The following is a 23503-nucleotide window of genomic DNA, read 5'->3' on the forward strand; positions in this document are numbered from 1 at the left end:
CAAGAGTGACTTGAGTACTTCTGAAAAATCCAGTCTGTTGAGTTACATCCAGGTTTAAATGGTGTCTCTTATCACATAATTCATCGTTTATTCTCATCCTTCCCAGAATATTTCTTCTATTCTGTGAAGCAGGCGTATCTGATATGCCTACCAATCCTCCGATGTTTTATTTTTAAATGTATATTTTAATTTATGTCGTTGCTTTTAAGATATCCTCAACTTATGAGTCTTACAAATGTGCTTAAAATGAATTTTCAGAAATAATTCTCATAAAAAATAGCATACGATCAGTAATAACGGGAAATTTTCATAACATGGGGCTGTTTAGAAAATGTGAAAATGTTAGCTCCATTCGAGAACTGTCCCTCTGTAAGAAGGAGAGAGCAGAAATATCTTGAATTTGGGTCATAAAACTTACATTGGGTTTCTACGGATCCTGGGCATTTTTTTCAAAAATTAATAAAATTGGGTAGATGGTATAGGTTTCCCGGGGAAGGCATTTCCAAGTGGGAGACAGGGAAGGATGGGTGCATTAGCTCTGGAGAGGCAAGTCCTTGAGGGGAAGGGACTTCTAACCGGAGCCGTTTGGCACACACCTCAAAACTGGCATTGCTAGTGAACACTGCTGTGTACGCAGGCTGCCAAGTCCTGCCGGCAGGTGGAAATGATGGGTATTTGGCATGTGCATGAGAGTCAAGGAAAGCGAGATCTTTTTGTCGCAATGAGCTACAGCCACGGATGGATTCTACTCACTATTCAAATCGGGCCCCAAAATTAACAGAATGTGTGCATCCTTGTACACCTCGAAAATATGCAAACAATTCATAAGGCAACAGGTCACTTTGGCATGAAACAACTTCATCAGGCAAAGAAGGCACACGGCCCGGAGCCCCAAGCCCTTAAGTGCTCTAGAATTTGCTTTTGAATGCAAACCATTCTATCTGCAGAAATGTGGGATAAAGGGGGTCCCCATGTTGGAAGAGGGTAATTCCTCTGTCTCAAGATTACTAATCAAAATATTTAAAGTCTGTACAATGACCCTTCTGTTCTTGGATTGTGCCGACAGAAAATTCACCGCACAAGTGTGTTTACTCTGCGTTTTTCAAGTGTTCTTCATCTTTTCTGGGGATTTGCACAGCTTCATTGACTTAGTCTGCCTTTGAGAAAAAAAATACAGAAAGTTCTTGGATTGCTGCTATCCTTTGTATACATACGCTAAGTTAAAACTCTGGCTGGGTGTGGAGGTGCGTGCCTGTCAACCCAGCAACTTCGGAGGCTGAGGCGGGAGGATTGCAAGTTCGAGGCCAGCCTGAACAACTTAGTGAGGCTGTAAGGAACTTAGTGAGACCCAGTCTCTACATAAAATGGAAAAAAGGACTAGGGATGTGGCTCAGTGGTTAAGCATCCCTGAGTTCAATTCCTGGTACCAAAAAAAAAAAAAAAAATCCAACAACAAAAAAGCAACTCTGTGCCTCACTGTGCTCACATCCCGGCTGATCTCTGAGGTCTGCGGTGTTTTAAGGTGGGCGTCTGTGACACAGGATGCACGCCCTTCCTGCTCTGTGTTCTGCCTGCATGGCTGACGCCCCCAGGTTCCGCAGCTTCCGCTGACAGCGGAGTTCCCTGCCCCGGGTTCTGGCCTTTACCTTTGTACAGCGTCTTGGGCACCTGGCAGGTGTGCCCGCAGCCGTTGGAGCAGCATTTCTTCACCCCCGAGCACTCGTGGTCCACCTCGCAGCTCTCCACGCAGGCGGCTGCGAAGCCACTGGCTTTCTCGGGAGCTGGACAGTCCCCCTGCTTCACCAAGAGGACGTACTTGAGGAACTCGCAGCTGGTTAAGCACTCGTAGTTTTTCTTGGGGAACAGAGGCTGCGAGAGAGAGAGAGAGAGAGAGAGAGAGAGAGAGAGAAGGAGACGAGAGAGGAGAAATATTTTAGTGTTTCCATGAAACACACGGCAAGTCTGAGTCCGAGACATCCGAAAGGAAGAAGTCCAACATTTTTGGACCCTCGAATATCCCTTGACCTTTTTTTCCTTCAGGGATTTTTTCCTGGGGATTGAAACCAGGGGTGCTTAACTGCTGAGTCACATCCTCAGTCCTTCTTAATGTTCATTTTGAGACAGGGTAGCTGAGGGCCTCGCCAAGTTGCTGAGGCTGGCCTCCACCTTGCGATCCTCCTGCCTCAGCCTCCCAAGTCACTGGGATTACAGGTGTGCACCGCCATGCCCGGCCCCTTGAACATTCTACAAAATAGATGTACTTGTTTTCTCCACCCCACCCCCAGCAAAGTCACATTCCATGGAATCAAACCCCCAAGAGGATCTTAGATAGCACACATCAATCACACCACGTGACTGAGTGCACAGTCACCTCTCTTTACTTTTCCTCTCAGCTCAAAGAGAGCCGTCAAAAACGTGTCAGAGAGGGTGGGGGAGGAGCTCAGGGGTGCAGTACCCCCTGAGCATGCTGGGACCCATCCCAGCAGCAAAAACAGAAACCATGATCATAAATAGTTAAAGCACAATAAATGCAATTCAAGGGGACTTTTGGACTGTATGCATTACATATATTTTCATTTTTCAATGAGTAGCGCTTCCCACGCTTCTTCCTATGCCATGAAAGCTCATACAAACAGCACAGCAGGGTTCCCAGGAACCTGTCTGCCCCCCACCGCGGCAACCCACCCACTGGAGTCACATCGCAGCACGGTCTGAGCCCGCAGGTTGAATATATCTCAATGACATCCAGGTTTTGGTGCTAACAGCTCGTGTAATCTGTTTAACCATGTCGACTTGTCAATAGAGTTTGGTGAAAGAATGTGGATTTCCATCGCAAAGCACTCGCACCCACGTCTTGCATCTTCAAAAAAGAGGGTCCCGAGCCTTGTGTTGGCGACATTCTGAAGGAGCCCATCCTCCCGTGGAGGGAACAGGCAGCCCTTGACTCCCTAAAGGGACACACCTGTCCAGTCAGTTTCCATTTCTCGGCTGTTTTTGGACCCAGGAGTTGGCCAAATTGTCTTCGATGGAAATTATTACAGAAATGTTGGTGCCGCGTGGACCTAGGCTTTGGCGTGATGACGGGGGCTCGCCCACCCCCACATGGTCCCTTCCTAGCTGGACGTGGGCGATGCTGGCTACGGTGGGCTAGCCGGGAGGCGTCCCCCGGAGGCTCGTGTGTTGAGTAGAGCGCTTTCTCTCTGCTTCCTGGGGCCACGAGAAGCACCAAGATGCTTCTCCTCCCCGAGACCAGACCATCCCGCCACGATTCCCGGCCTCACCTCTGGCCCACCGCAGTGGATTCAGCCACCTGTCAACTGAGACCTCTAAAGCCATGAGCCCCAAATAGCCTTTCCTCCCTCTCATTGTTCTTGTCAGGTCTTTTGGTTCCAGTGGTGACAAAGATCACTAAACACCAGGCCTTTTGCGGAAGAAGGGGAGACATGGAGATGCTTGACCAGCAGGGAAGGAGAGCCACCCCGTGTCAGGAGAACCTGGCTTCAGCTCTGCGTGCACAGAAAGCAGCCCTGCACCTGCTTCCGCCCTGAGCCCCGTCGACCACGCTTCCACAACAGCTCCGGGGACCCCAAGTGATGCAGAGGACAGTGTCCAGCAATGTGACGTCCAAGAAGGCACTCAGGGTCCCTTGAGGTGGGAAGCGGGAGAGTGCCTCCCGGACCCGGGCGAGCTCAGGTCTGAGCTGTTGATTGACACGAGAAGTCAGTGGTGCAGCCCTGGCGAACCCAAGCCCAGAGGGAGTGTCCATCCCGTGAGCCCACAACCTGACCCACGAGGGCAACACCCTGGACCCCGGCTCGCCAAACACGCACGAAACCCCACTGTTACCAAAATCTCTACTCTGGGGCAGTGTCCTCTCTGCAGAGAGCTGACTCCACCTTTTCCCCAAAAGACAGCAATTTCATGAATTTGAATCTCTGATTCATCTTGTTGAATATGACTGGAAATCTTGAACTAAAATGTGTGGCTGTTTCACTTTACCGTCCTTCCTACCCCACCCCTTCCCCTCCCTTCACTCCCATCTACCAATACAAAGTGCATCTACTCTTCCCTGGCCCCCCACCCCTTACTGTGAATTAGCATTTGCATATCAGAAAAAACATGCAGCCTTTGGTATTTTGGGATTGGCTTATTTCTCTTAGCATGATATCCTCCAGCTCCATCCATTTACCTGCAAATTCCATTATTACATTCTTTTTTAAAGCTGAATAATACTCCAGTGTGTATATGTATATATATATATATGTGTGTGTGTGTGTGTGTGTGTGTGTATATATATATATATATATATCATATTTTCTTTATCCATTCATCTGTTGAAGGTTAGTAGAGTGAAGTAGACACACGCAAGTTTAGCAACTCACAATAGCTAAACTATGGAACCAACCTAGACTTCAACAGATGAATGCATAAAGAAAATGTTGTATATATACACAACGAAATAGTACTCAGTCTTAAAGAATGAAATGATGGCATTTGCTGGTAAATTTGATGGCATTTGATGGTAAATGGATGGAGTTGGAGAATATCATGCTCAGTGAAATAAGCCAAACCTAAAATACCAAAAGCCAAATGTTTTCTCTGATATGTGTAACTAATTCTCAATAAGGGGAGATAGGGAAGAATGGAGGTACTTTAGATTAGGTAGAGGGAATGAAGGGAGGGAAGGGTGTGGGGTAGGAAGGACAGTAGAGTGAACAGACATGATGACCTCATGTGTGCATGTGTGACTGCATGACCATGTGATCTTGCAACATGGACAGTCAGAAAAATGAAAGAAGGCACTCCATTTATGTATGAGTTATCAAAATACATCAATGCCTTCTACTGTCATGGACAACTAACTAGAACACAGAAAATTTAAAAAATAAAAATTAAAAAACTAATAAATAAAAATAAAGAACAAAAAGGCATTCTCCCGGGAGATGGGGAGAGTCCTACATAAACTTAGAAAATGGCAGGAATCGATTGTACCAAGATGGAAACTCAATGTAACCTCCAGGTAACACTTGGAAGAAAAACTGCAGTTCCAACATCCACTCACCCAAATTGGCAACTTGTTCATTTAAAAACCACTTTATAAACATGTAAAGCTTTGGACTCCAGTTATTTCACAGTTCATTTTTCTGTTAGTGGTTTTAGGTGTGTTTTATTTCATTGGCTTTTGGAGTTTTAAATTTAGATCCAAACCTACGTGAGTAACCCCAAAAGCATGCTAACAGATCTGCAAAGATCATGCAGGATGCTTTCCTCTTTGGACAAAACGTACGTATACTTTACAAGCACCGAAAGAAAACAGGTCCTGAGATCACTGGCCCCCAACGCGAGGCTGAGATTTCCAACCAGAACGCTCTCAGGAAGTCTGGCGAGCGTCTGCTGCTGGCTAAGTTGGAAATCACAGTGAGTTGTTGGCATCAAGCTCTAATCAAATCCACTCAACTCAAACACAGGAGCTCAGTGAAACGGATTCACGGGGGGAAACAGAGCGTGAGTCCGACATCGGCTTCCAGAGATCGCATTTTCCATTCACACCTCATCCTAAGGATGCGCCTGTCAATCGCTGCACCCTTGAACCAGGAAACGGAATTCTGTCTCCTCACACTGATAACTCACTGAGCTAATGCGGCAGACTCAAAATCAGCTACCACAAAAAGAATCAAAAACTGGCCTTAAACAAATCTGAAACGTTTTATTCCCAAGGAAAATAAAAGAATGGTCATCATGAACCCAATAATTTTGACCTCTGCTGTGGATGTAAGGGTTGCTCCATACAGATAATTAATATCATTTTTTCCAATTTGTGCAAAGTCATAAATGATCTCTATGATTATTTATTTTGAGGACCGTGCAATCAAATAGGCTCATCTTTGCCCTTGAGACTTCGAGACTGGTGTGTGATCTTGAATCATCCAGCTAACACTTTGAATGCTGCACAATTTATACACAAAGGAACTTATTGCAGTTTGCCCACGATACATACACAGTAAGCGTTAAGTAACTCGTGCCTTCTCTTTTCCAGCTGTTACAAGTTTGCTGTTCAACATTTCCAAAGTCCTCCTCACTCTGACAAAAACTTCCCGAGATCCAAAGAGGGAACTTTGACTCTTCTTCCACAGTGTGGACAGACTCTAGCTTTCAATCAGCTGCTTTCAGGGCAAGTCTGGAATCTGCTCAGGGGGGACTTGGACCCTGTTGCATCTTATAAGAAACAGTCGGAGTGGGGATTGAACTCAGGGGCACTTAACCACTGAGCCACGTCCCCAGCCCTTTTTTGTATTTTATTTAGAGACAGGGTCTCACTGAGTTGCTTAGGGCCTCCCTAAGTTGCTGAGGTTGGCTTTGAATTTGTGATCCTCCTGCCTCAGCCTCCCAAACCCCTGGGATTCCAGGCACGTGCCACTGCACCTAGCTAGTTGGAGGTTTTTACTTGTAAATGCAGTTCACTTTATAAGTGGGTGCATTTGGTATTAAGGAGCTATTTTATGATTTCTGTTTCTCAAAGGTAAAATTTGATGTTCTCTCTCCATTGCCCTGGATAATTGTCTTGGAATAGGTTGAAGAAACACCAATGTGTGTAAATGAATTGGAGAAATACGTGGTCTGGGCATAAGCTGTCTCTTCTTGTCTTTAATCGTGGACTTGATGAGAATCCACTGAAGTGGGTAGAACAAAGAGAAAATGCAGTCCAAGCAACTGCATGTGAATTTTAATCCTCCAGACAGAAACAGAATGGGTAAACTAGTCCTCTAAACGCAAACTGCAAATCCTGTCAACAAGGGTATATGGGTCTCAGACAAGCAGCCTCTGACCGTGGAGCCTGCAAAGTCTCTTGCAATATTATAAATTAATGACTCTGAATTTTTGTTAAGGGGAGGACTGGGGGAAATAGTTGAAAAGGAGTTTTTGGAATCACCACGAGTAATAAGCCCATTAACTTCACAGTAAATGAAACACGCATGGCAACCCAAATTTATGTGCAAGTATTCAATATTCAATTTCTTGCCAATACAATGACATCTGGTGGATTAAGTCAAGTTACTAATTGTAAAATCAATGTAACTACAAGTCCTTCATAAAGCTGTTTATATGATTAACTTCAAAAATCATAAAAATGGAAATATTTTCTTAGGTCTTTGGCTACAATTTAAAATCTGGAAAAAAATAAGATTATTACAGGCACTAATTTCTGTTTCCAATTTTTTTTTCAGCCTTTTTCATTCCCAAAACCAAGAAAAACATGGACATTCAAGGGTCATGTATTTTCTATTAGATTAACTAAAGGAATGGATGTCATTATGCATCTGGAGAAGGAACAGACAGAGCAAAATGGAAAAGGAAAATCTCTTCATGGTACAGTGGATAAAGTGAAAAATCCTTCATATTTTAAGAACTATGTATAATCGTATGATATATTAATGTGCAACATTAATTAATTCTTATAAATGGCTCCTCCATCCCACCTCCAAATATCTAAAAAGTAATGTGAGCTTTTTAGTGCCTTATCTGGGCAATGTGCTAAGTAAGCTCCAGTAAGAAAAGAAAAAAAAAAAAAAAAAAAAACAATTTTACCTACTTGGGGCAAGTGGCCAAGGATAAAATGAAATCCTAACCATAGTAGATGGAGTTTATTGGATGCTTAAAGAAACAGTCACCACTGCTGAGAGCAGTCTTTGGTTTGGAATGTAATACAGCTTATGGTAGGGTACATTAATTAACTCATGAGCAGCAGTGGAATGATAAACACTAAGAAATGCAATCGAGTGCGCTACCTTACTGTGCAAAGTCACATAAACACGAAGCCCCCGGCACGGAGAGGAGCGCTTTGTATTTAGTTCAATCCTACAGAGATGTACATGTGTCAGTAATTTAGATACAGTCAGGGACTGGGTAGGTTTTCTCCCAGCTAACCAGGAATACAACCTCGGAAAGATCATCTCCTGATATGAGCATAACATCCTCATCATCACCATCATCTCTACCAACCACCACCACCACCATGATCATTAGGACCGTCGCCATCACACCACCACCATCACCACCACCATCGTCATGATCGTTCCGTGAACACCATCATGACCTTCATGACCACCATCATCATGATCATTCCATGAACACCATCATGACCTTCATGACCACCATCGTCATGATCATTCCATGAACACCATCATGACCTTCATGACCACCATCGTCATGGTCATTCCATGAACACCATCATGACCTTCATGACCACCATCGTCATGATCATTCCATGAACACCATCATGATCCTTCATGACCTTCACCATCACCACTACCACCATTACCAAGCAACAACTAGACACAATGGTTCTTTGAGGTCTCAGGGTAAATATGAGAAGAATCTTGTTAATCCAGGGATTGTCAACTTGCTTCCCTGTTAGAATTCCCTGGAGAGCCTCTAAAAATAATGCCCTAGGTAAAGTCCTAATCTGTTACTTTAGCCTCCCTGGCATGGACCAAAAGAAGTGGCCATTATTAAAGCCCTCTTGGTGATTTCAGCGTATGGCCAAGATTAAAAAAATAAATCCAATGGACGAATTGATCTTAGTAAGTTGTGATGACCCAGGTGAGATTTTTTTTCAAACCAAATGAGTTCGTTAGACACTCAGCATCCAGGGTTTTTCCTGGAACTAGTCCTATCAGTAGCTTCTGCCTGGTATGCAGCAAAAATCCAGGCTTCCAGGAGGAAAAGAGATGCTCAGGGTAAACCACATAGAGCATGCAAACAATCAGAATGAGGAATCCCACTTATTATAACGCTAGCAAGTGGTGGGAACCTTCTACAAGTCTGAGTTTCCAGACCCCAGTTCAGAACAAACCAGGGAAACAGGCTTTTATTTATTTTTTTGTAACGATTTGCTTTAAACTGTCATCTAATAAGTTAGGATAGAAGAAATAAATTCTGCTGTTCCATTGCACAGTAGGGTGACTGCATTTAAGCAGGCATTTCTAAGGAGAGTTAGCTCAGATCTGCTGGGTTTGCACATTCTTGCATGCTAACCTATGACTATATCTGGGCAGTTGGATTTGGAGAAATGGTTTGGTTTTATTCTTCAGTGTAACTTGTTCAATTAATTTTTAATGAGCCAGTAAGAGATGAATAAAAAATAAAACAAATGGTGGTTCCATTCCAAGTTTTCTGAGACATCTCCATACTGCTTTCCAGAGTGGTTGCACCATTTTGCATTCCCACCAGCAATGGATGACAATCTTTTCCCCACATTCTTGTCAACATTTATTGTTGCTTGTATTCTTGATAATTCTGACTGATATGAGATGAAATCTTAAGAGTAGTTTTGACTTGCATTTCTCTAATTACTAGAGATGTTGAACTCACAATAGCTAAACCATGGAACCAACCTAGGAGCCCTTCAAAAGATGAATGGAAAAGAAAATGGCTGTATATGTGCTATGTGTGTGTGTGTGTGTGTGTGTGTGTGTGCATGTGCGTGTGTATGTGTGTGTGAAGGACCATTACTCAGCTTTAAAGAAGCATGAAATGATGGCATTTGTTGGTAAAAGGATAGAGTTGGAGAACATCATGCTAAGCAAAATAAGCCAAACCCAAAAAGACCAAAGGCCAAATGTTTTCTCTGATATGTGGATGCTAATTTACAATAAGGGCAGGGAGCACTAGGGAAGAATAGAGGTACTTTAGATTAGGTAGAGGGAGTGAAGGGAGGGAAGGGTGTGGGGCAGGAAGGACAGTAGAGTGAACAGACGTGATGACTCATGTGCATGTGTGACTGCATGACCCATGTGGTCCTGCAACATGGACAGTCAGAAGAATGAGAGATGACACTCCATTTATGTATAATCTATCAAAATGCATAAACACATTCTACTGTCATGTACAACTAACTAGAACAAATAAAAATTAATTAAACAATAAAAAATACAGACAGACATAGAGGAGGAAAACCAGAACTGCCAGGTGTACCTTTCAAAGAATGTATCTAAATACTAAGAATGCATGAAGTCAGATAGAGAATATTTCTAAATTATCTTTGAAAATGCAAGTGTGATTTGCCTGGACACTCGATTATAAATAGTAATTTGTTAGATGGGATTGCAATTAATTTGTTTCCCAAGCACATGAGATACCTTGGCCATGGACAACATGAAATTGGAAGAAAATCAAGGAGGAAGCATTCAAAGAGGTACAGTAGGGACACCAGAGGACAGCGGGACGGGCAGAGTTAGTTCTGGTTTTCTAGAGCACAGTAGAGTGACAATAGTCTACAACCATCCATGACATCATTCAAAAGGATGAGAAAAGCTGAGTGCAGAGGTTCCCAACACGTCAAAATGATTAATGCTGAGGATGCGGAAATGCTAACTACCCTGATTTGATGGTTACACAGTGAATACATATATAAATTATCATCGTGTACCCCATACACATGCACAAATATTATGTGTCAATGAAAAAACATTAAGTTAGAAGGAAATCAGAAACCGGCATGTTAGGAAGTCACCTTCCTATCAGAACACACCTTTTTGGCTGGTGTGAGCTAGAGTCAGCCTATGTTTATCTCAGCTTCCTCCTTAGCTGACTTTAGTGATTTTAAACACAGGTAGGTACTCCCTTGGACGGGAGGGACCTAAGTCAAGCTGCAAGCTCTTCAGAAGATGCTTCAGTATAGAAATAACTCCTGAAGTTCAGAACTTCCTGGAGAGTCAGGGATGGCGAGGAACTGGTGTGAGACACCACTGCCCTCCTGTGTTTTATTAATAGGAATCACCAAGCACCTCTCAACAATCAGCCCGTGGAAGCCGGCTAGAAACACGTTGGTAAAGCTCACTGGCATTCCAGGTTCTGGGAGTTGACTGGTGAACCCAGGAACCTGGGACCAAGATGGCGCCCATTCCTCTGGCCTCTGAGTGTGCCTGTGGGTCTTTCTCCTCCAACACCCAATAACTGCTCCTGTGCGAGTCCACAGTGACCTGCACGTGGCAGAACCCGACAATCAAATTTCAAGGCCTGATGGTTTTGCAGCCTGGAGCTCAATGAACTCTGCTCCCTTGGGGACGTGTGTCCATCACTGGCCTTTGGAGTTCCACCCTCCTCCAGTAAGGTCTTCTCCCACCTTGTTCGTCCCTCCTGGTCTCACTTGCTCATTCCTCCTCCCCTCCCTATCCTTCCCACGTTGGTGTGGTTCACAGCGAAACACCTGTTTCCACGCTCACCTGGATAACTTCACCGCCCACTGTCCATCACAGAGAGCCCAGAACTCTCCGCACGCTCCAGGCCCCAGCACCTACGCCTGGGGCACAGCCCCTGTGCGTGTCTAAATCAGATCTTGTGCATGAGATGCTAACACCCAACTTTTGATCTGTCCTTTTCCTGACCACTGTCACCCCTCAAGAAACCTGTGCCTGTCCCATATTCCATATCTCGGTATCTTCCAAAGTCCTTTCCGTGATTGTTCAGGGCAAGAACGTTGGCCTCGTTCATTCTTCTCTTTCTAACCATTCCTCATACCCAAACTTGTCTTCAGATCCATCAGCTCAACAGGTGAATGCATAAAGGAAACGTGGCATAGGCTCCAAATGCTAAGAAGGAACTCCGGGGTGAAACCACAGAGGAGAGGAAGGTCACACGGTGGTCACTGAAGTGACCATGAGGTACTGTCCATCCACTTTTCTAAACTAACAGTACAGCACGTGACTCCGGGAGATGGACAGAGGGAAGCTCACCCACATCTACACCTGGACCATCAGGGAGAGGGGCCAGAGGACAGGGACATAGACCCGGCCCTTCTGCCTGGACCCCGGTGCCTGGGGTTGGGCTTCCATCTTGCTTGACACGTCTCTATTCTACAGTGGATGGGGACCGGAACTGTGGTCCCAGATCCTGCGGAAGCCACCTCCCCCAGCCCTGCCCACCCCCTTCCCTTCCAAGACACCCGGTGACGTCATTCCATCCGTGACACCGGCTCTCCTGGGGCCCAACGGAGCATGGCTCAGTGCGCTCTGCCGACTGCCTCCTGTGCTGGTCCTCAAGAGATTTCTGGTTCTCTTTACTGCCCGAGGCCACCGTCTCTGAACCTGGGCCACCAGCCAGTCTTCCTGGATACATCCTGAGAGAGACCAGGTTGGCAGGCAGCCTGTGCCCTGAGCTGCGGGTGGCACGTCACCAAGGCGGCTCTCCCCGCTGGTCTTCTCTTCCTTACGTAACTGGTAGCACGGGGACATCAGACGCCTGCCCCGCAGTTGACAGGGCCGAGGAGACAGGACCGAGAGATCCTGCCGCCAACAACAGGGGCCGCTTCCTCCTAATGGCGCGGACACTGCGACCCCAGGAAGGACCGGACCCGAGGGCAGCCCTGACGTGAGGTGGGAGCGGGGCCGTGGGCGCCTTGAGAGCCAGCCTGCCTTCCTGGCGCGGGTGGACAAGCCAGCTGGCCGTCACTCTTACCTCACAGAAACTCTGGCACTGGCGACTCCTCAGGTCCCCCGGGTCCTTGCAGGGCTCCAGGCACTGGAGGAGAGAGAGAAACAGACCAAGTTGGTGCCGGCGGAGGACCCAGGCCAGGCTGCAGGGGAGGCGTCCCCGGGCACTGCCCCCACCCGTGCCCCTGTGACCTGGGGGTCCAGAAAGTCCAGCCAATCCGCAGAGCATCCCAGGCCGTGGCCAACCCTGCAGAACAGGAGCCAGGAAGCAAAACGCCCTTCCAGGCCACCGGAAAAGCAAGGTCACAGGGCCTGGCAGCCAGTGAAGGGACAGTGACCATGCTCGCGACCAGAAAGAAGCCCAGGCGCCAAGCACCCTTGTCCCGCAGGAAGTGAAGTCTGACGCTCCCGGTGAATTTTTTTCTCATAAAATTAAACATCCACTTGTTTTTTGATTTTCATTATTTTGATTCATTGCACACAAATGGGGTCTAATTATCGTTTCTCTGGTTGAACGTGAACTAGAGTCGCGCCATTTGCGTGTTGACAGGTGCACGTGGGGTGATGATGTCTGTCTCCAGCCGTCTTCTTCCCTCGGCCCGCCCCCTGCCCACCCCCATTTCCCTCTGCACAACCCTCCTTCCTCCACTCTCGCCTCCCTCACCCCCCGCCATGTATCATCACCCGATTATCAGAGAGATCTCTCCGCCTTTGGTTTTGGGGGATTGGCTTCTGCTTGCTTTTAACTTGGCAGCGTGGGGCTATCTTTGGCATGCTCCTCTAAAACTAGGGAAGTGAAAAATGCTCTGTGCTATGAACTGGTATCTTAAGCTGTGTGCGTCCACTAGCTTTGGGGTGCAACCATTTCAATTACGAGGATGTCGAATCAGTCTGATCATTAGCTTCCGACCCGAGAGCTGCCTAAGAGGAGAAAGTTCACTTAAACATCTACAGACACTCTACTACTATGTATACATTTAAGTAAATCAAAGAATCAAAGAGTAGCCAAGCGTCACTGCTTCATAGCAACAGTAATAATAAATGATATTGTTAAATATTTCTATACATACATACATGCCGTAGAGTTTATTACTATACATAGTTCATATAGTAAATAAGATGACTGTGCACACACACACAAATATATATATATACACACATACAGAGACAGAGATAGATACACAGCGCACACGCACGTACTATGTACCTGTGTATGTGTGTGATATAATAGTCCTCATGATTGAAATAAAAATGGTGAGCTTTTATGCAAAGATTTGATTCTCAAAACCATGCTATTCAACTTTTTTTGAAATTTTTTTCTTTGTTCTAATTGGTTGTCCATGATAGTAGATGAATTTGTGCATTTTGATAGGTCAGACATAAATGGAGCATCCGCCTCTGCCCTTCCAGACCCCCATCTAACTTGATTTCGACAGCTACTGGGAAGCCCACCTGCCTTGTGCAAACCAAATACCTGCTGCAGAAATGGAAACGTATTTCTGGTGCTCTAATGGAGGTAAGGACACTCCTGCCTTCTTGTCCATGCAGAGTCTCTTTTTGATGAGCCAGGCATTAGGTGGTGACCACAGGACAGCCCCTTTGGGACAGTACTGTATGTGCTGTCCAGTTACTCCTACTTGAATGGCCTCATTTCCAATACCCAGTGACCAGCAGAGTCCAAAGATGCATCTTAAAGTATTATTACTCACAGCCGAAGTTTTCTTTTTTTAAAATTATCAAGAATACAAGCAACAATAGGTGTTGGTGAGGATGTGGGGAAAGGTCCACTCACACATTGCTGGTGGGAATGCAAAATGGTGCAGCCACTCTGGAAACAGTGTGGAGACTCCTCAGAAAACTTGGAATGGAACCACCTTTTGACTAGCTATCCCACTCCTCGGTTTATACCCAAAGGACTTAAAGTCAGCACACTACAGTGAAGCAGCCACATCCGTGTCTAAAGCAGCTCAACTCACAATAGCTAAACTATGGAACCAAACTGGTTACCCTTCAACAGATGAATGGATAAAGAAAATGTGGTATATATACACAATGGAATATTACTCAGCTTTAAAAAAGAATGAAATATGGCATTTGCTGGTAAATGGATGGAGTTGGAGAATATTATGCTAAGTAAAATAAGCCAAACCCAAAAAACCAAAAGTCAAATGTTTTCTCTGCTTTGTGGAAGCTGATTCACAATAAGGGAAGGGATAGGGAGGAGTAGAGGTACTTTGGATTAGGTAGATGGGAGTGGACGGAGGGGAGGGTTATGGGGTAGGAAGAAATGAATTGAACATTATTACCCTATGTGTATACATGAATACATGACCTTTGTGATTCTACATCATGTACAACCAGAAGCGTGAGAAGTTGTACTCTGTTTATGTAGGATTTGTTAAGTGCAATTCTACTGTCATGTACAACTAATTAGAACCACAAAAAGCAGGGGCTGGGATGTGGCTCAGTGGGTAAGCACCCCTGGGTTCCATCCCTGTTATAGAAAGAATAGCCTGGGTATTGTCATTTGCATGAATATTTTTTGGATCTGTCTATCAAAGCTTTGCATTCCTTGGCATCTGCTAAATCAGTAAGTACGGCTTAATGTTTCCTCTGTGTAAAGTACTCATCTCCTCACCGAGGCAGGGGAAATGGAGCAAGAACGTGTTCCCTGAGGTAGTGTGTAGTTGACTGAGGGGAAAACACTGTGGGTAAGTCCATCCCTACCAATGAAGCATCAAATAGATGGCAGGAGGGAAATCTGCCACAAGGAACAGAGAGCTGGCTTGTCCAGTTTGTGCTGCAGGAGAAGATGGATTAGAGAGATAGGGTGCAGCAGTGAGAAAAGAAAAACTTGTTACAACATCATACAAACCTCCCCTCCACCGTTTCGACTGTCCGTATGTCCTCGGGTGCAGAGGGCACTGGGTGAGAAGAAAGAAATGGGCAAGGAGTCTGTGAAGGACAACGTAGGAAACGAGTCCACGAAGGTTGCAGTCAGATTGTTTGCTGCTGTGACCAAAAGACCTGACAAGAAACTCTTAGAGGAGGAAAAGTTTATCTGGGGCTCATGGCTTCAGAGGTTCAGTCCATGGTGGGGAGACTCCATGGCTCTGGCCCAAGGTAAGGCAGAACAAAATGGCGGAAGGACCTGGAGGAGGAGAACAGTTCAGGACATGACACCAGGAAGCAGAGAGAGCTCTGCTCACCAGGGACAAGATATAAACCTCATGGAGCCAGGGATAGGATATAGTCCCCAAGGAGCCAGAGACAGGATATAGTTCCCAAGGAGCCAGGGACAGGATATAGTCCCCAAGGAGTCAGGGACAGGATATAGTCCCCAAGGAGCCGGGGACAGGATATAGTCCTCAAGGAGCCAGGGACAGGATACAGTCCCCAAGGGATGTCTCCAGTGACCCAGCTCATCCAGCCACACCCCATCTGCCTTGAGTTACCACCTGGTTTATGTCGACTCATGGTCTCAGAGATTCAGTCCACGGTGGGCCGACTCCATGGCTCTGGCCCAAGGTGAGGCAGAACATTATGGCGGAAGGGCCTAGAGGAGGAGAGCAGCTCAGGATGTGGCTCCAGGAAGCAGAGAGAGCTCTGCTCACTAGGGACAAGATATAAACACCATGTAGCCCCAGACAGGACATAGTCCCCAAGGAATGTCCCCAGTGATCCACCTCCTCCAGCCACACCCCACCTGCCTACAGTCACCACCCAGTGAGTCCATATCAGGGAACAACGCCATGATGGGTTAAGGCTCTCATAACCCCATCTTTTCACCTCTAAACCTTCTAGCATGCTCTCACAACTGAGCTGTTGGGGACACCTCCTATCTAAACCACAGCAAGGACATACTTGTTGGTGTGGTTTTGGCAGCAGAGACTGAGAGGGAAATGAGATTCAAAAAAGGCTTCCAAAGTTGTAACCTAGATCTGACAGGAACTGATGGTGGACCCAGTGGAACATGGAGGAGAAACCAGGCAGGATGTGGAAGGAGGGCGTTACGGGATGCGTCTGAGGTGTGGGGGAGGTTCAGGGAGAGATGTCAAACATGCCGTCGGAGGTGGGTATTGACAGTTCAGCTAAAGGTGCGTGTCTACAGGCTTTTCCTGTCTTCTTCCCTGCATCATTCACTTGACCCCCAAAAACATTTACCAAGTTCTGCTCCATGGTGAGTGTTCATGATGCACCTGCAAAATCTCTGAACCGCACAGCACCTACCTTGAAGGACCTTGCAGTCCACATCGGTGAAAGCCACCTGTTCATTTATGACTCACAGTGAGGAAAAGTCTGGGATTCATGTCCAAAGAAGAGGCAGTGGGAACAAATGAGATTGAAGCACTTAAATTGGGGGAGTTTGTCTCTAATGAAACCACAGTGACAACATTGAGATTTCACAGCTGAGCAAGGTTTGGGCATTTCTCTTTTAAAAAAAATTATTTGTTCTAATTATTTATATATGACAGCAGAAGGCATGGATGCATTTTGACAGATCAGACATACATGGAGGGTCATCTCTCATTTTTCTGACTGTCCATGTTGCAGGATCACATGGTCATGCAGTCACACATGCACATAAGTCATCACGTCTGTTCACTCTACTGTCCTTCCTGCCCCACACCCTTCCCTCCCTTCACTCCCTCTACCTAATCTAAGTACCTCTATTCTTCCCTATCCCCCACCTTATTGTGAATTAGCTTCTGCATATCAGAGAAAACATTTTGCCTTTGGTGTTTTGGGTAAGGCTTATTTCACTTAGCATGATATTCTCCAACTCCATCTATTTACCAGAAAATGCTAGAATTTTATTCTTCTTTAAAGCTGAGTAATATTCCTTCGTGTGTATGTGTGTGTGTGTGTGTGTGTGTGTGTGTGTGTGTATACCACATTTTCTTTATCCATTCATCTGTTGAAGGACTCTTAGGTTAGTTCCATATTTTAGCTATGGTGAGGATGTAGGGAAAAGGTTCACCCATTCGTTGCTGGTAGGACTACAAAATGGCGCAACTGCTATGGAAAGCAACATGGAAAACTTGGAATAGAACCACCATCCGACCCAGCTATCCCACTCCTAGGTTCACACCCAAAGGACTTAAAATCAGCACACTACAGTGACTCAGGCACAATTTTCTTTTTTTCTCAGTAGGATCTGTTTTGTTGTCTCTTTACGTGATGGAGCTTCGGAACGAGAAGACCAGAACACGGTCATATACAGAGGGCCATGTGGAGGGGTCTTATTGAAGTTAGAGGACAGCCGGGCAGAGGCAGAGGCCCAAGGTCCGGGAGGACCCGTGAGAAACGTTTAGAGAGGCACGGGACCTTTGGTGTCCTCTGGCCCAACCCTACGTGTTCCTGTACGGGCACCAACGCATCTCCATAGAAACCATGGCGGGCAATTGGCTTCAGGCCCGTGGATTCTCCAATGACCGGTACAGGCCCCTCCGGCTGACCACTCGGCTTCCACAACTAAGGCTTTGGATAGAAAGGCACAGGACTGTGGACCCGTGTTTTCCTCTCGTCCAGTTTCCCTTTTCCAATATGGCGAGAAGGTGCTGGGGTGGGGTCTCTTACAGGTGCCATGCTGGTGGCTGGACCTGAGCGGTCCCCAACGCAGGGACTACTTGGGCCATCTCCCCGAGCCAAGGAGCTCAGAATCCGAAGATTCCAGGCGGGTCTGAGGAGAGGGAAAGCAGAAGCCAGCATGGAGCTGTGGAGTCCAGGAGGGCTGGAGGAGACGCTCCCAAGGACCCCTTGCCAAAGGATTTCTTCTCCATCCAGGTTGTATTGTGTGTTTTGATAGCAGGCATCGAACTCAGGGGCACTTAACCACTGAGCCACATCCTCAGCCCTTTTCTTGTATTTTCTATTTAGAGACAGGGTCTCTCTGGGTTGCTTGGGGCCTCAGTGGTGAAAGTTGGCTTTGGTTCAAGTTATATTTCCATCTCTTTGGACCAGAGGTTTCTGATACATTTAAAAGCGGAGGAGGAGGAGGAGGAGGAAGAGGAGGAAGGGGAGGGGGAAGAAAGGAAGAAAAAGAGGAGGAGGAGGAAGAAGAAGAAGGAAGAAGAAGCAAAAGAAGAAGGAGGAGGAGGAGGAGGAGAAAGAGGAGGAGGAGGAGGAGGAGGAAAGAGGAGGAGGAGGAGAAGAAGGGAGAAATGAAGAAGAAGAAGAAGGAGGAGGAGGAGGAGAAGGAGGAGGAGAATAAGGAGGAGGAAGAGGAGGAGGAGGAGGAAGAGGAGGAGGAGGAGGAAGAGGAGGAGGAGGAGGAGGAGGAGGGAGAAATGAAGAAGAAGAAGGAGGAGGAGGAGGAGAAGGAGGAGAAGAAGAAGGAAGAAGAAGAAAAAGAAGAAGAAGAAGGAGGAGGAGGAAGAGGAGGAGGAGGAGGAGGGAGAAATGAAGAAGAAGGAGGAGGAGGAGGAGGAGAAGGAGAAGGAGGAGAAGGAGAAGGAGAATAAGGAGGAGGAAGAGGAGGAGTAGGAGAGGAGAATGAAGAAGGAGGAGGAGGAGGAGGAGAAGGAGAAGGAGGAGAAGGAGAAGGAGAATAAGGAGGAGGAAGAGGAGGAGTAGGAGGAGGAGGAGGAGGAGGAGGAGGAGGAGGAAGAGGTTTGCCCAAGGGTACTCTTTTGAAATAAAATGTGTAGCGATAACGTTTCAAAGGACCCACATCTAATAGGAGCTCAATGAATCTGTCCCTTCTATGTCTCAAGGACCAGGAAAGAGAATGGATTCCATTTTTTTTTCATGTATATTTCAACAAGATCTTTTATTTTTAATTGAAAAAGAAATTAAAATTTCCTTTAATCCTAGACTCTCAAGGGTGTTTCAATCATCGCTTTTAAGATACTGGTTTTCTTGCCAGAAATTCTGCTAGCTTATGTGTGGCCAGAAGGTAGACAGAGAACGAGAAATCGGAGCGTGGGGGATTTTGGAGGACATATGGTCTGCTTTTACAAAATTATTTTCTGTTGAATGATTTTTTAAAAATTTACCAAGTTATCAAAATAGTTGACATCTATTTTTTTTTTTTTTCGGGGTTATTGTGCACACGTAAGAAATACAACTTGAGTTCTGAAAAAAAAAATCCCAAGCTTTCATTTCATCCCCTGATCTAGGAGCAGCACACAGGATGCGTCCGCAGGAGTTTCCAAGGACCGTCTCTGCTCTCTGAATTAACGGGAGCAACTTTCTTGGGGAAACTGCAATCTGTTTTTAAGAGGAAGGTCGCTTTCTCCCCCATCACGTTTCTTAAAATCTGTGCGTGCTGCTGACCTCAGACACATCCACAGACTTCCTCAGCTCTAAATTGGTACAGAGATCGTTACAGGCCTGCGCGTCGAAAAGCTCAGCGTGTCTTGCCAAAATAATGAAATCTCTTGGCAGGTGTGTGCCCTGGAAGCTGGACGCACAGCGGGTCAGCCGGTAGGGCCAGGGCCACCACAGAGGACAGGAAACGCTTCACGCCGCACCTCAGCCTGCTCTGGACACCCAAAGGTATGAGCGTGATGTTCACGGGGACACCTGGCCTGCATCTGATCACAAAGGTGAAATGGAGCTCCGACACCAAGAGCTCCTTCCCCCCTTTTTTTTTTTTTAACGTGTTTTTAAATTGTTCTGAGAAGTTGTACATGACAGTAGAAAGTTGATGCATTCAGAAACTAATTAAAGCACAGAGTGGAGAAAAGCACCTCGTGAAAGCAGTTGTTATCAGAAAACCAGACTCAATTCCTTCTCAATGCACGTCATTCAGCTTCCCCGGTTCCGCAGGTGGCTTGCTTTCTCAGCGGCCCTCCTGATTTTTGAACTGCATTGTCTGTAATGACATGTTAGCTCTGTGCTGAAATTTCAAATAACATCCCCCGATTAAAAAAATACTGTGCTTGACTTATTTCACTTAGTATGATATTCTCTAACTCCATCCATTTACCAGCAAATGCCAGAATTTCATTCTTCTTTAGGGCTGAGTAATATTCCATTGTGTAGATGTACCACAGTTTCTTTACCCATTCATCTATTGAAGGGCATCTAGGTTGGTTCCGTAGTTTAGCTATGGTGAATTGAGCCACTATAAACATTGATGTGACTGTGTCACTGTATGGTGCTGATTTTAAGTCTTTTGGGTGATCTATCAAAATGTATAAATGCATTCTACTGTCATGTACAACAAATTAGAACAAAAAAAATTTATAAAAAACGATATTGTGAAGAGAAACTGATAACTCTACAGTGGAGACGCTTGGTAGAGAACAACGTAAAGATATCCAAGTCGTCATTTGAAGGAATAAGGAAAGAAAAAGAAAAAAAACAACCAAATCCATATAACTCCAGAGATGATACAGCAGGCAGGGCGCAGCATCCCCCACGCAGAGACCCTCCCCAAATGCTGGACCTCAGTCTAGCCGCGAGGGAACGTGGGACTGAGGAGCCTTGGTATCTCGACATCGGGAACATCAGTGCCAGGGTCCCAGCGTAGCCTCGGTCCTCCAGAGTGATGTCCAGGAGAAGCGGGGTGTTCCGTCAGGAATCCCAGTCCCGCCTCTGCGTCTGGGCTTCAAACGCCAGCACCGTGGTCCAGTCTGCCTCTCAGAGTCCCCCTCCCTCGTTTGTACCCCACAAGCCCCTCCTGCATCAGGGAAGGGAAGGGGCCCTCGCATGGAAATCAGGAAACCTCGCGGGCACTTGCAGAGCGCTGGGTGGCAGGTCCTGAACGGGCCTGAGCCTTCCCTGGGCTGAGGAATCGCCAGCTCAGCGGAATGGCTCCAGGCTTAGCGCCGTCCCCTGTCGGGCCCACCCAGAAGTCAGTGGGCAGGATTCCCGTCCTCACGCAGCCCACACACTGACCCTGGGTGCCAGATACATTGAGAAGGCGCAGCCCATAAAACCCGCGAGCGCAAGGCAGCTTGCCTGGGGAAGATCTCTAAGAACCTGTGTTTACCTACAACCTCGCGGATGTGCAAATGCGTCGCCTGTCCCGTCCGACAGGTTAGAACAGATGATAAACATTTTAGAAATGTTTTTATTTTTATGAATTTTGTTTTCCCAAATAAATAATAAAGTAGATTTAAAATGTACACGTTTTACTTCCTTCGGGTACATTTTTTATTTCCTATATGATATATATTAGAGAGTACATGGGGCTGGGATGTCACTCGGTCGGTAGAGGGCTTGCCCTGCAGGCAGGGGGCCCTGGTTCCATCCCCAGTGCCACCAAAGAAAATAAGGACGATAACGAACTCCAGAAAAAATCAACGAGAGCTAGAAAATATTATCTCCACGTGTGATTTCAAAGTCAGGAAGTGTAGCTGCGTGCACGCTCACACGCACGCTCACACGCACGCTCATCATCTCCATTGTCGTGGGCGATGGGCCTCTGTGTCCTTGGGCGGGCCGTCACATTGACCCCTTGGCTTTGTCCCACGTGGACGCCCAGGAACCCAGAGGAGCTGGAGAGACGGGCAGAGGCCCGCCAGCCCCCACGGGCCGAGGCTCCTGTGCTCCTGGGTGTCGGTCACTCCTTAGATGGAGGTTTGGGTGACTGGCTGGAATGGCCAGTGGCGGTATTTCTTGGGCTTGAACAGGCCCGCGCGGCCTCCTGCACGGGAATCAGAATTTCACCTCACAGCCCGTCACCGGCCGCGGAGCCCAGGAGAAAGTGCTCCTCCCTCCTCAGGGACAGGCCAGGAAGGGGATGGAGCAGATTTCCATGCCACTTTCCAAAGCCGGCGGGGCCTAGCTGCGATCCCTCTGCCTGCCTCTGTCTGTGTCCTAATGCTTCCTGGCAACGGGCGGTTCCTTGGAAAGCACGTTGGTGATGGTTCTGCAGGGCCACGGCCGTCCTCTGCCCACGCGGTGACCCGGTGTCTCCCTCTTCTCGGCGAGTGACCCCGGGTTAGGTGAGGCACGTCTCAGGGAGCCTTCCATTTTTGTTGAGCCTGTCTTGATCCTCAAGTCTGCTTGGGGCTCATAAGGTTGCTTAAGTCACCAAGGGTGTGGGGAGATGCGTCCCGGCCGGGACTATTCCTGAGAAATCGAGTCTGTCTCTGCGTGGGGTGCTCGGCTAGAGGAGGGCTCAGAGTCACCCTCAAAGGAAGCACGTGCAGGGCGGGAAGCAGCCCGGTCCCTCCCAGCCAGAAGCCCTGACCTTGACGTCCGCCGGTGGGCCGTGGCTGTCTGACCAGCAGGCCTGGCGTGCTCTTGAGAAGACCAGGAGGCAGAATCTCACAGGGGCTGTCGTGTCTCCTGTCTGCCTTGCCACCCGCTTTGTCAAGAGAAGCCGGTCTGGGTCACCAGTGGATCCCGAGCAAAGCCATTCCGTGTGGCCTGATGCAGGAGGTCTGCTCCGAGGGCCCGTCAGACCTGTCATTCACCTTTCCAGGAGCTGGGAAGGGGGCGCCAGGCTGGAGAACAGCTATTTGCTGTGGACGGGGAGCCCCATGGGCAATCTCCCAGCTTTAACCCAAGCTCGAAGCTGGTGCCATCTTGCTCGGAGATTTCATCTTGCTCTTCCTTTGCTTTGGGAGGTGAAGCCGAAGCTCTCTCGGCCCATGAAATCCCCTTGCCGTAGTCAAACCACTAAGCCATTTGCCAGCCCGAGGCCCAAGCAGCAGGCGCCAACTCAGGAAGTTTGGTTCCGAACGAAGGTTGGGGATCCCGGCCTGGCGGGCCACGCAGGCCCACGGTCTGGAGGAGCGGATTCTGCAGGAGCAGTCACACAGATCTGGCGGCTCCTGCTTAGTTGACCTGGTCACACCCTCGACCTCCAACGCGGTGTGAAGAACCCGACCAGAGGAGACTTCTCTTCCTGCCACTCCGCTAACTGGACGCTCCTGCGTTGAGTCTGTGCTTCACCCTCATCCGTGGGTCCGGCTGCTGAACCCCAGACGACCGAAATCCGAGAGAATAAAATAAAAAGGACAGCACGTCCCCTCCAGCAGGGGTAGCCAACAGTGAGCTCGAGAGGAGAGGTCCCTTCTGTGCCCTCAGAGGGGACGTGAACACTTGAGACCGGCCAGGGCCACCAAGTCATGCAGTATTTCACTTCACTTGATTTTGATCAGTGTCAATGG

General features: G+C 47.3%; 1 protein-coding gene across 2 annotated transcripts in view; it reads right to left on the reverse strand.

Annotated features, from left to right (window-relative positions):
• The window catches only part of Anos1 (anosmin 1), a 186460-nt gene that overhangs the window by 92161 nt on the left and 70796 nt on the right, over positions 1 to 23503 (reverse strand). For both annotated transcript variants that reach the window (XM_047536879.1, XM_047536878.1), the window contains exons 3-4: positions 12457 to 12519; positions 1647 to 1869 (exon numbers count right to left, since the gene is read on the reverse strand). In XM_047536879.1, the coding sequence (XP_047392835.1) occupies positions 1647 to 1869; positions 12457 to 12519 (286 nt within the window). The remainder of the gene's footprint in view (positions 1 to 1646; positions 1870 to 12456; positions 12520 to 23503) is intronic.

Source organism: Sciurus carolinensis, chromosome X (assembly GCF_902686445.1).
Source record: "Sciurus carolinensis chromosome X, mSciCar1.2, whole genome shotgun sequence".
In the NCBI taxonomy this organism is placed as follows: domain Eukaryota; kingdom Metazoa; phylum Chordata; class Mammalia; order Rodentia; family Sciuridae; genus Sciurus; species Sciurus carolinensis.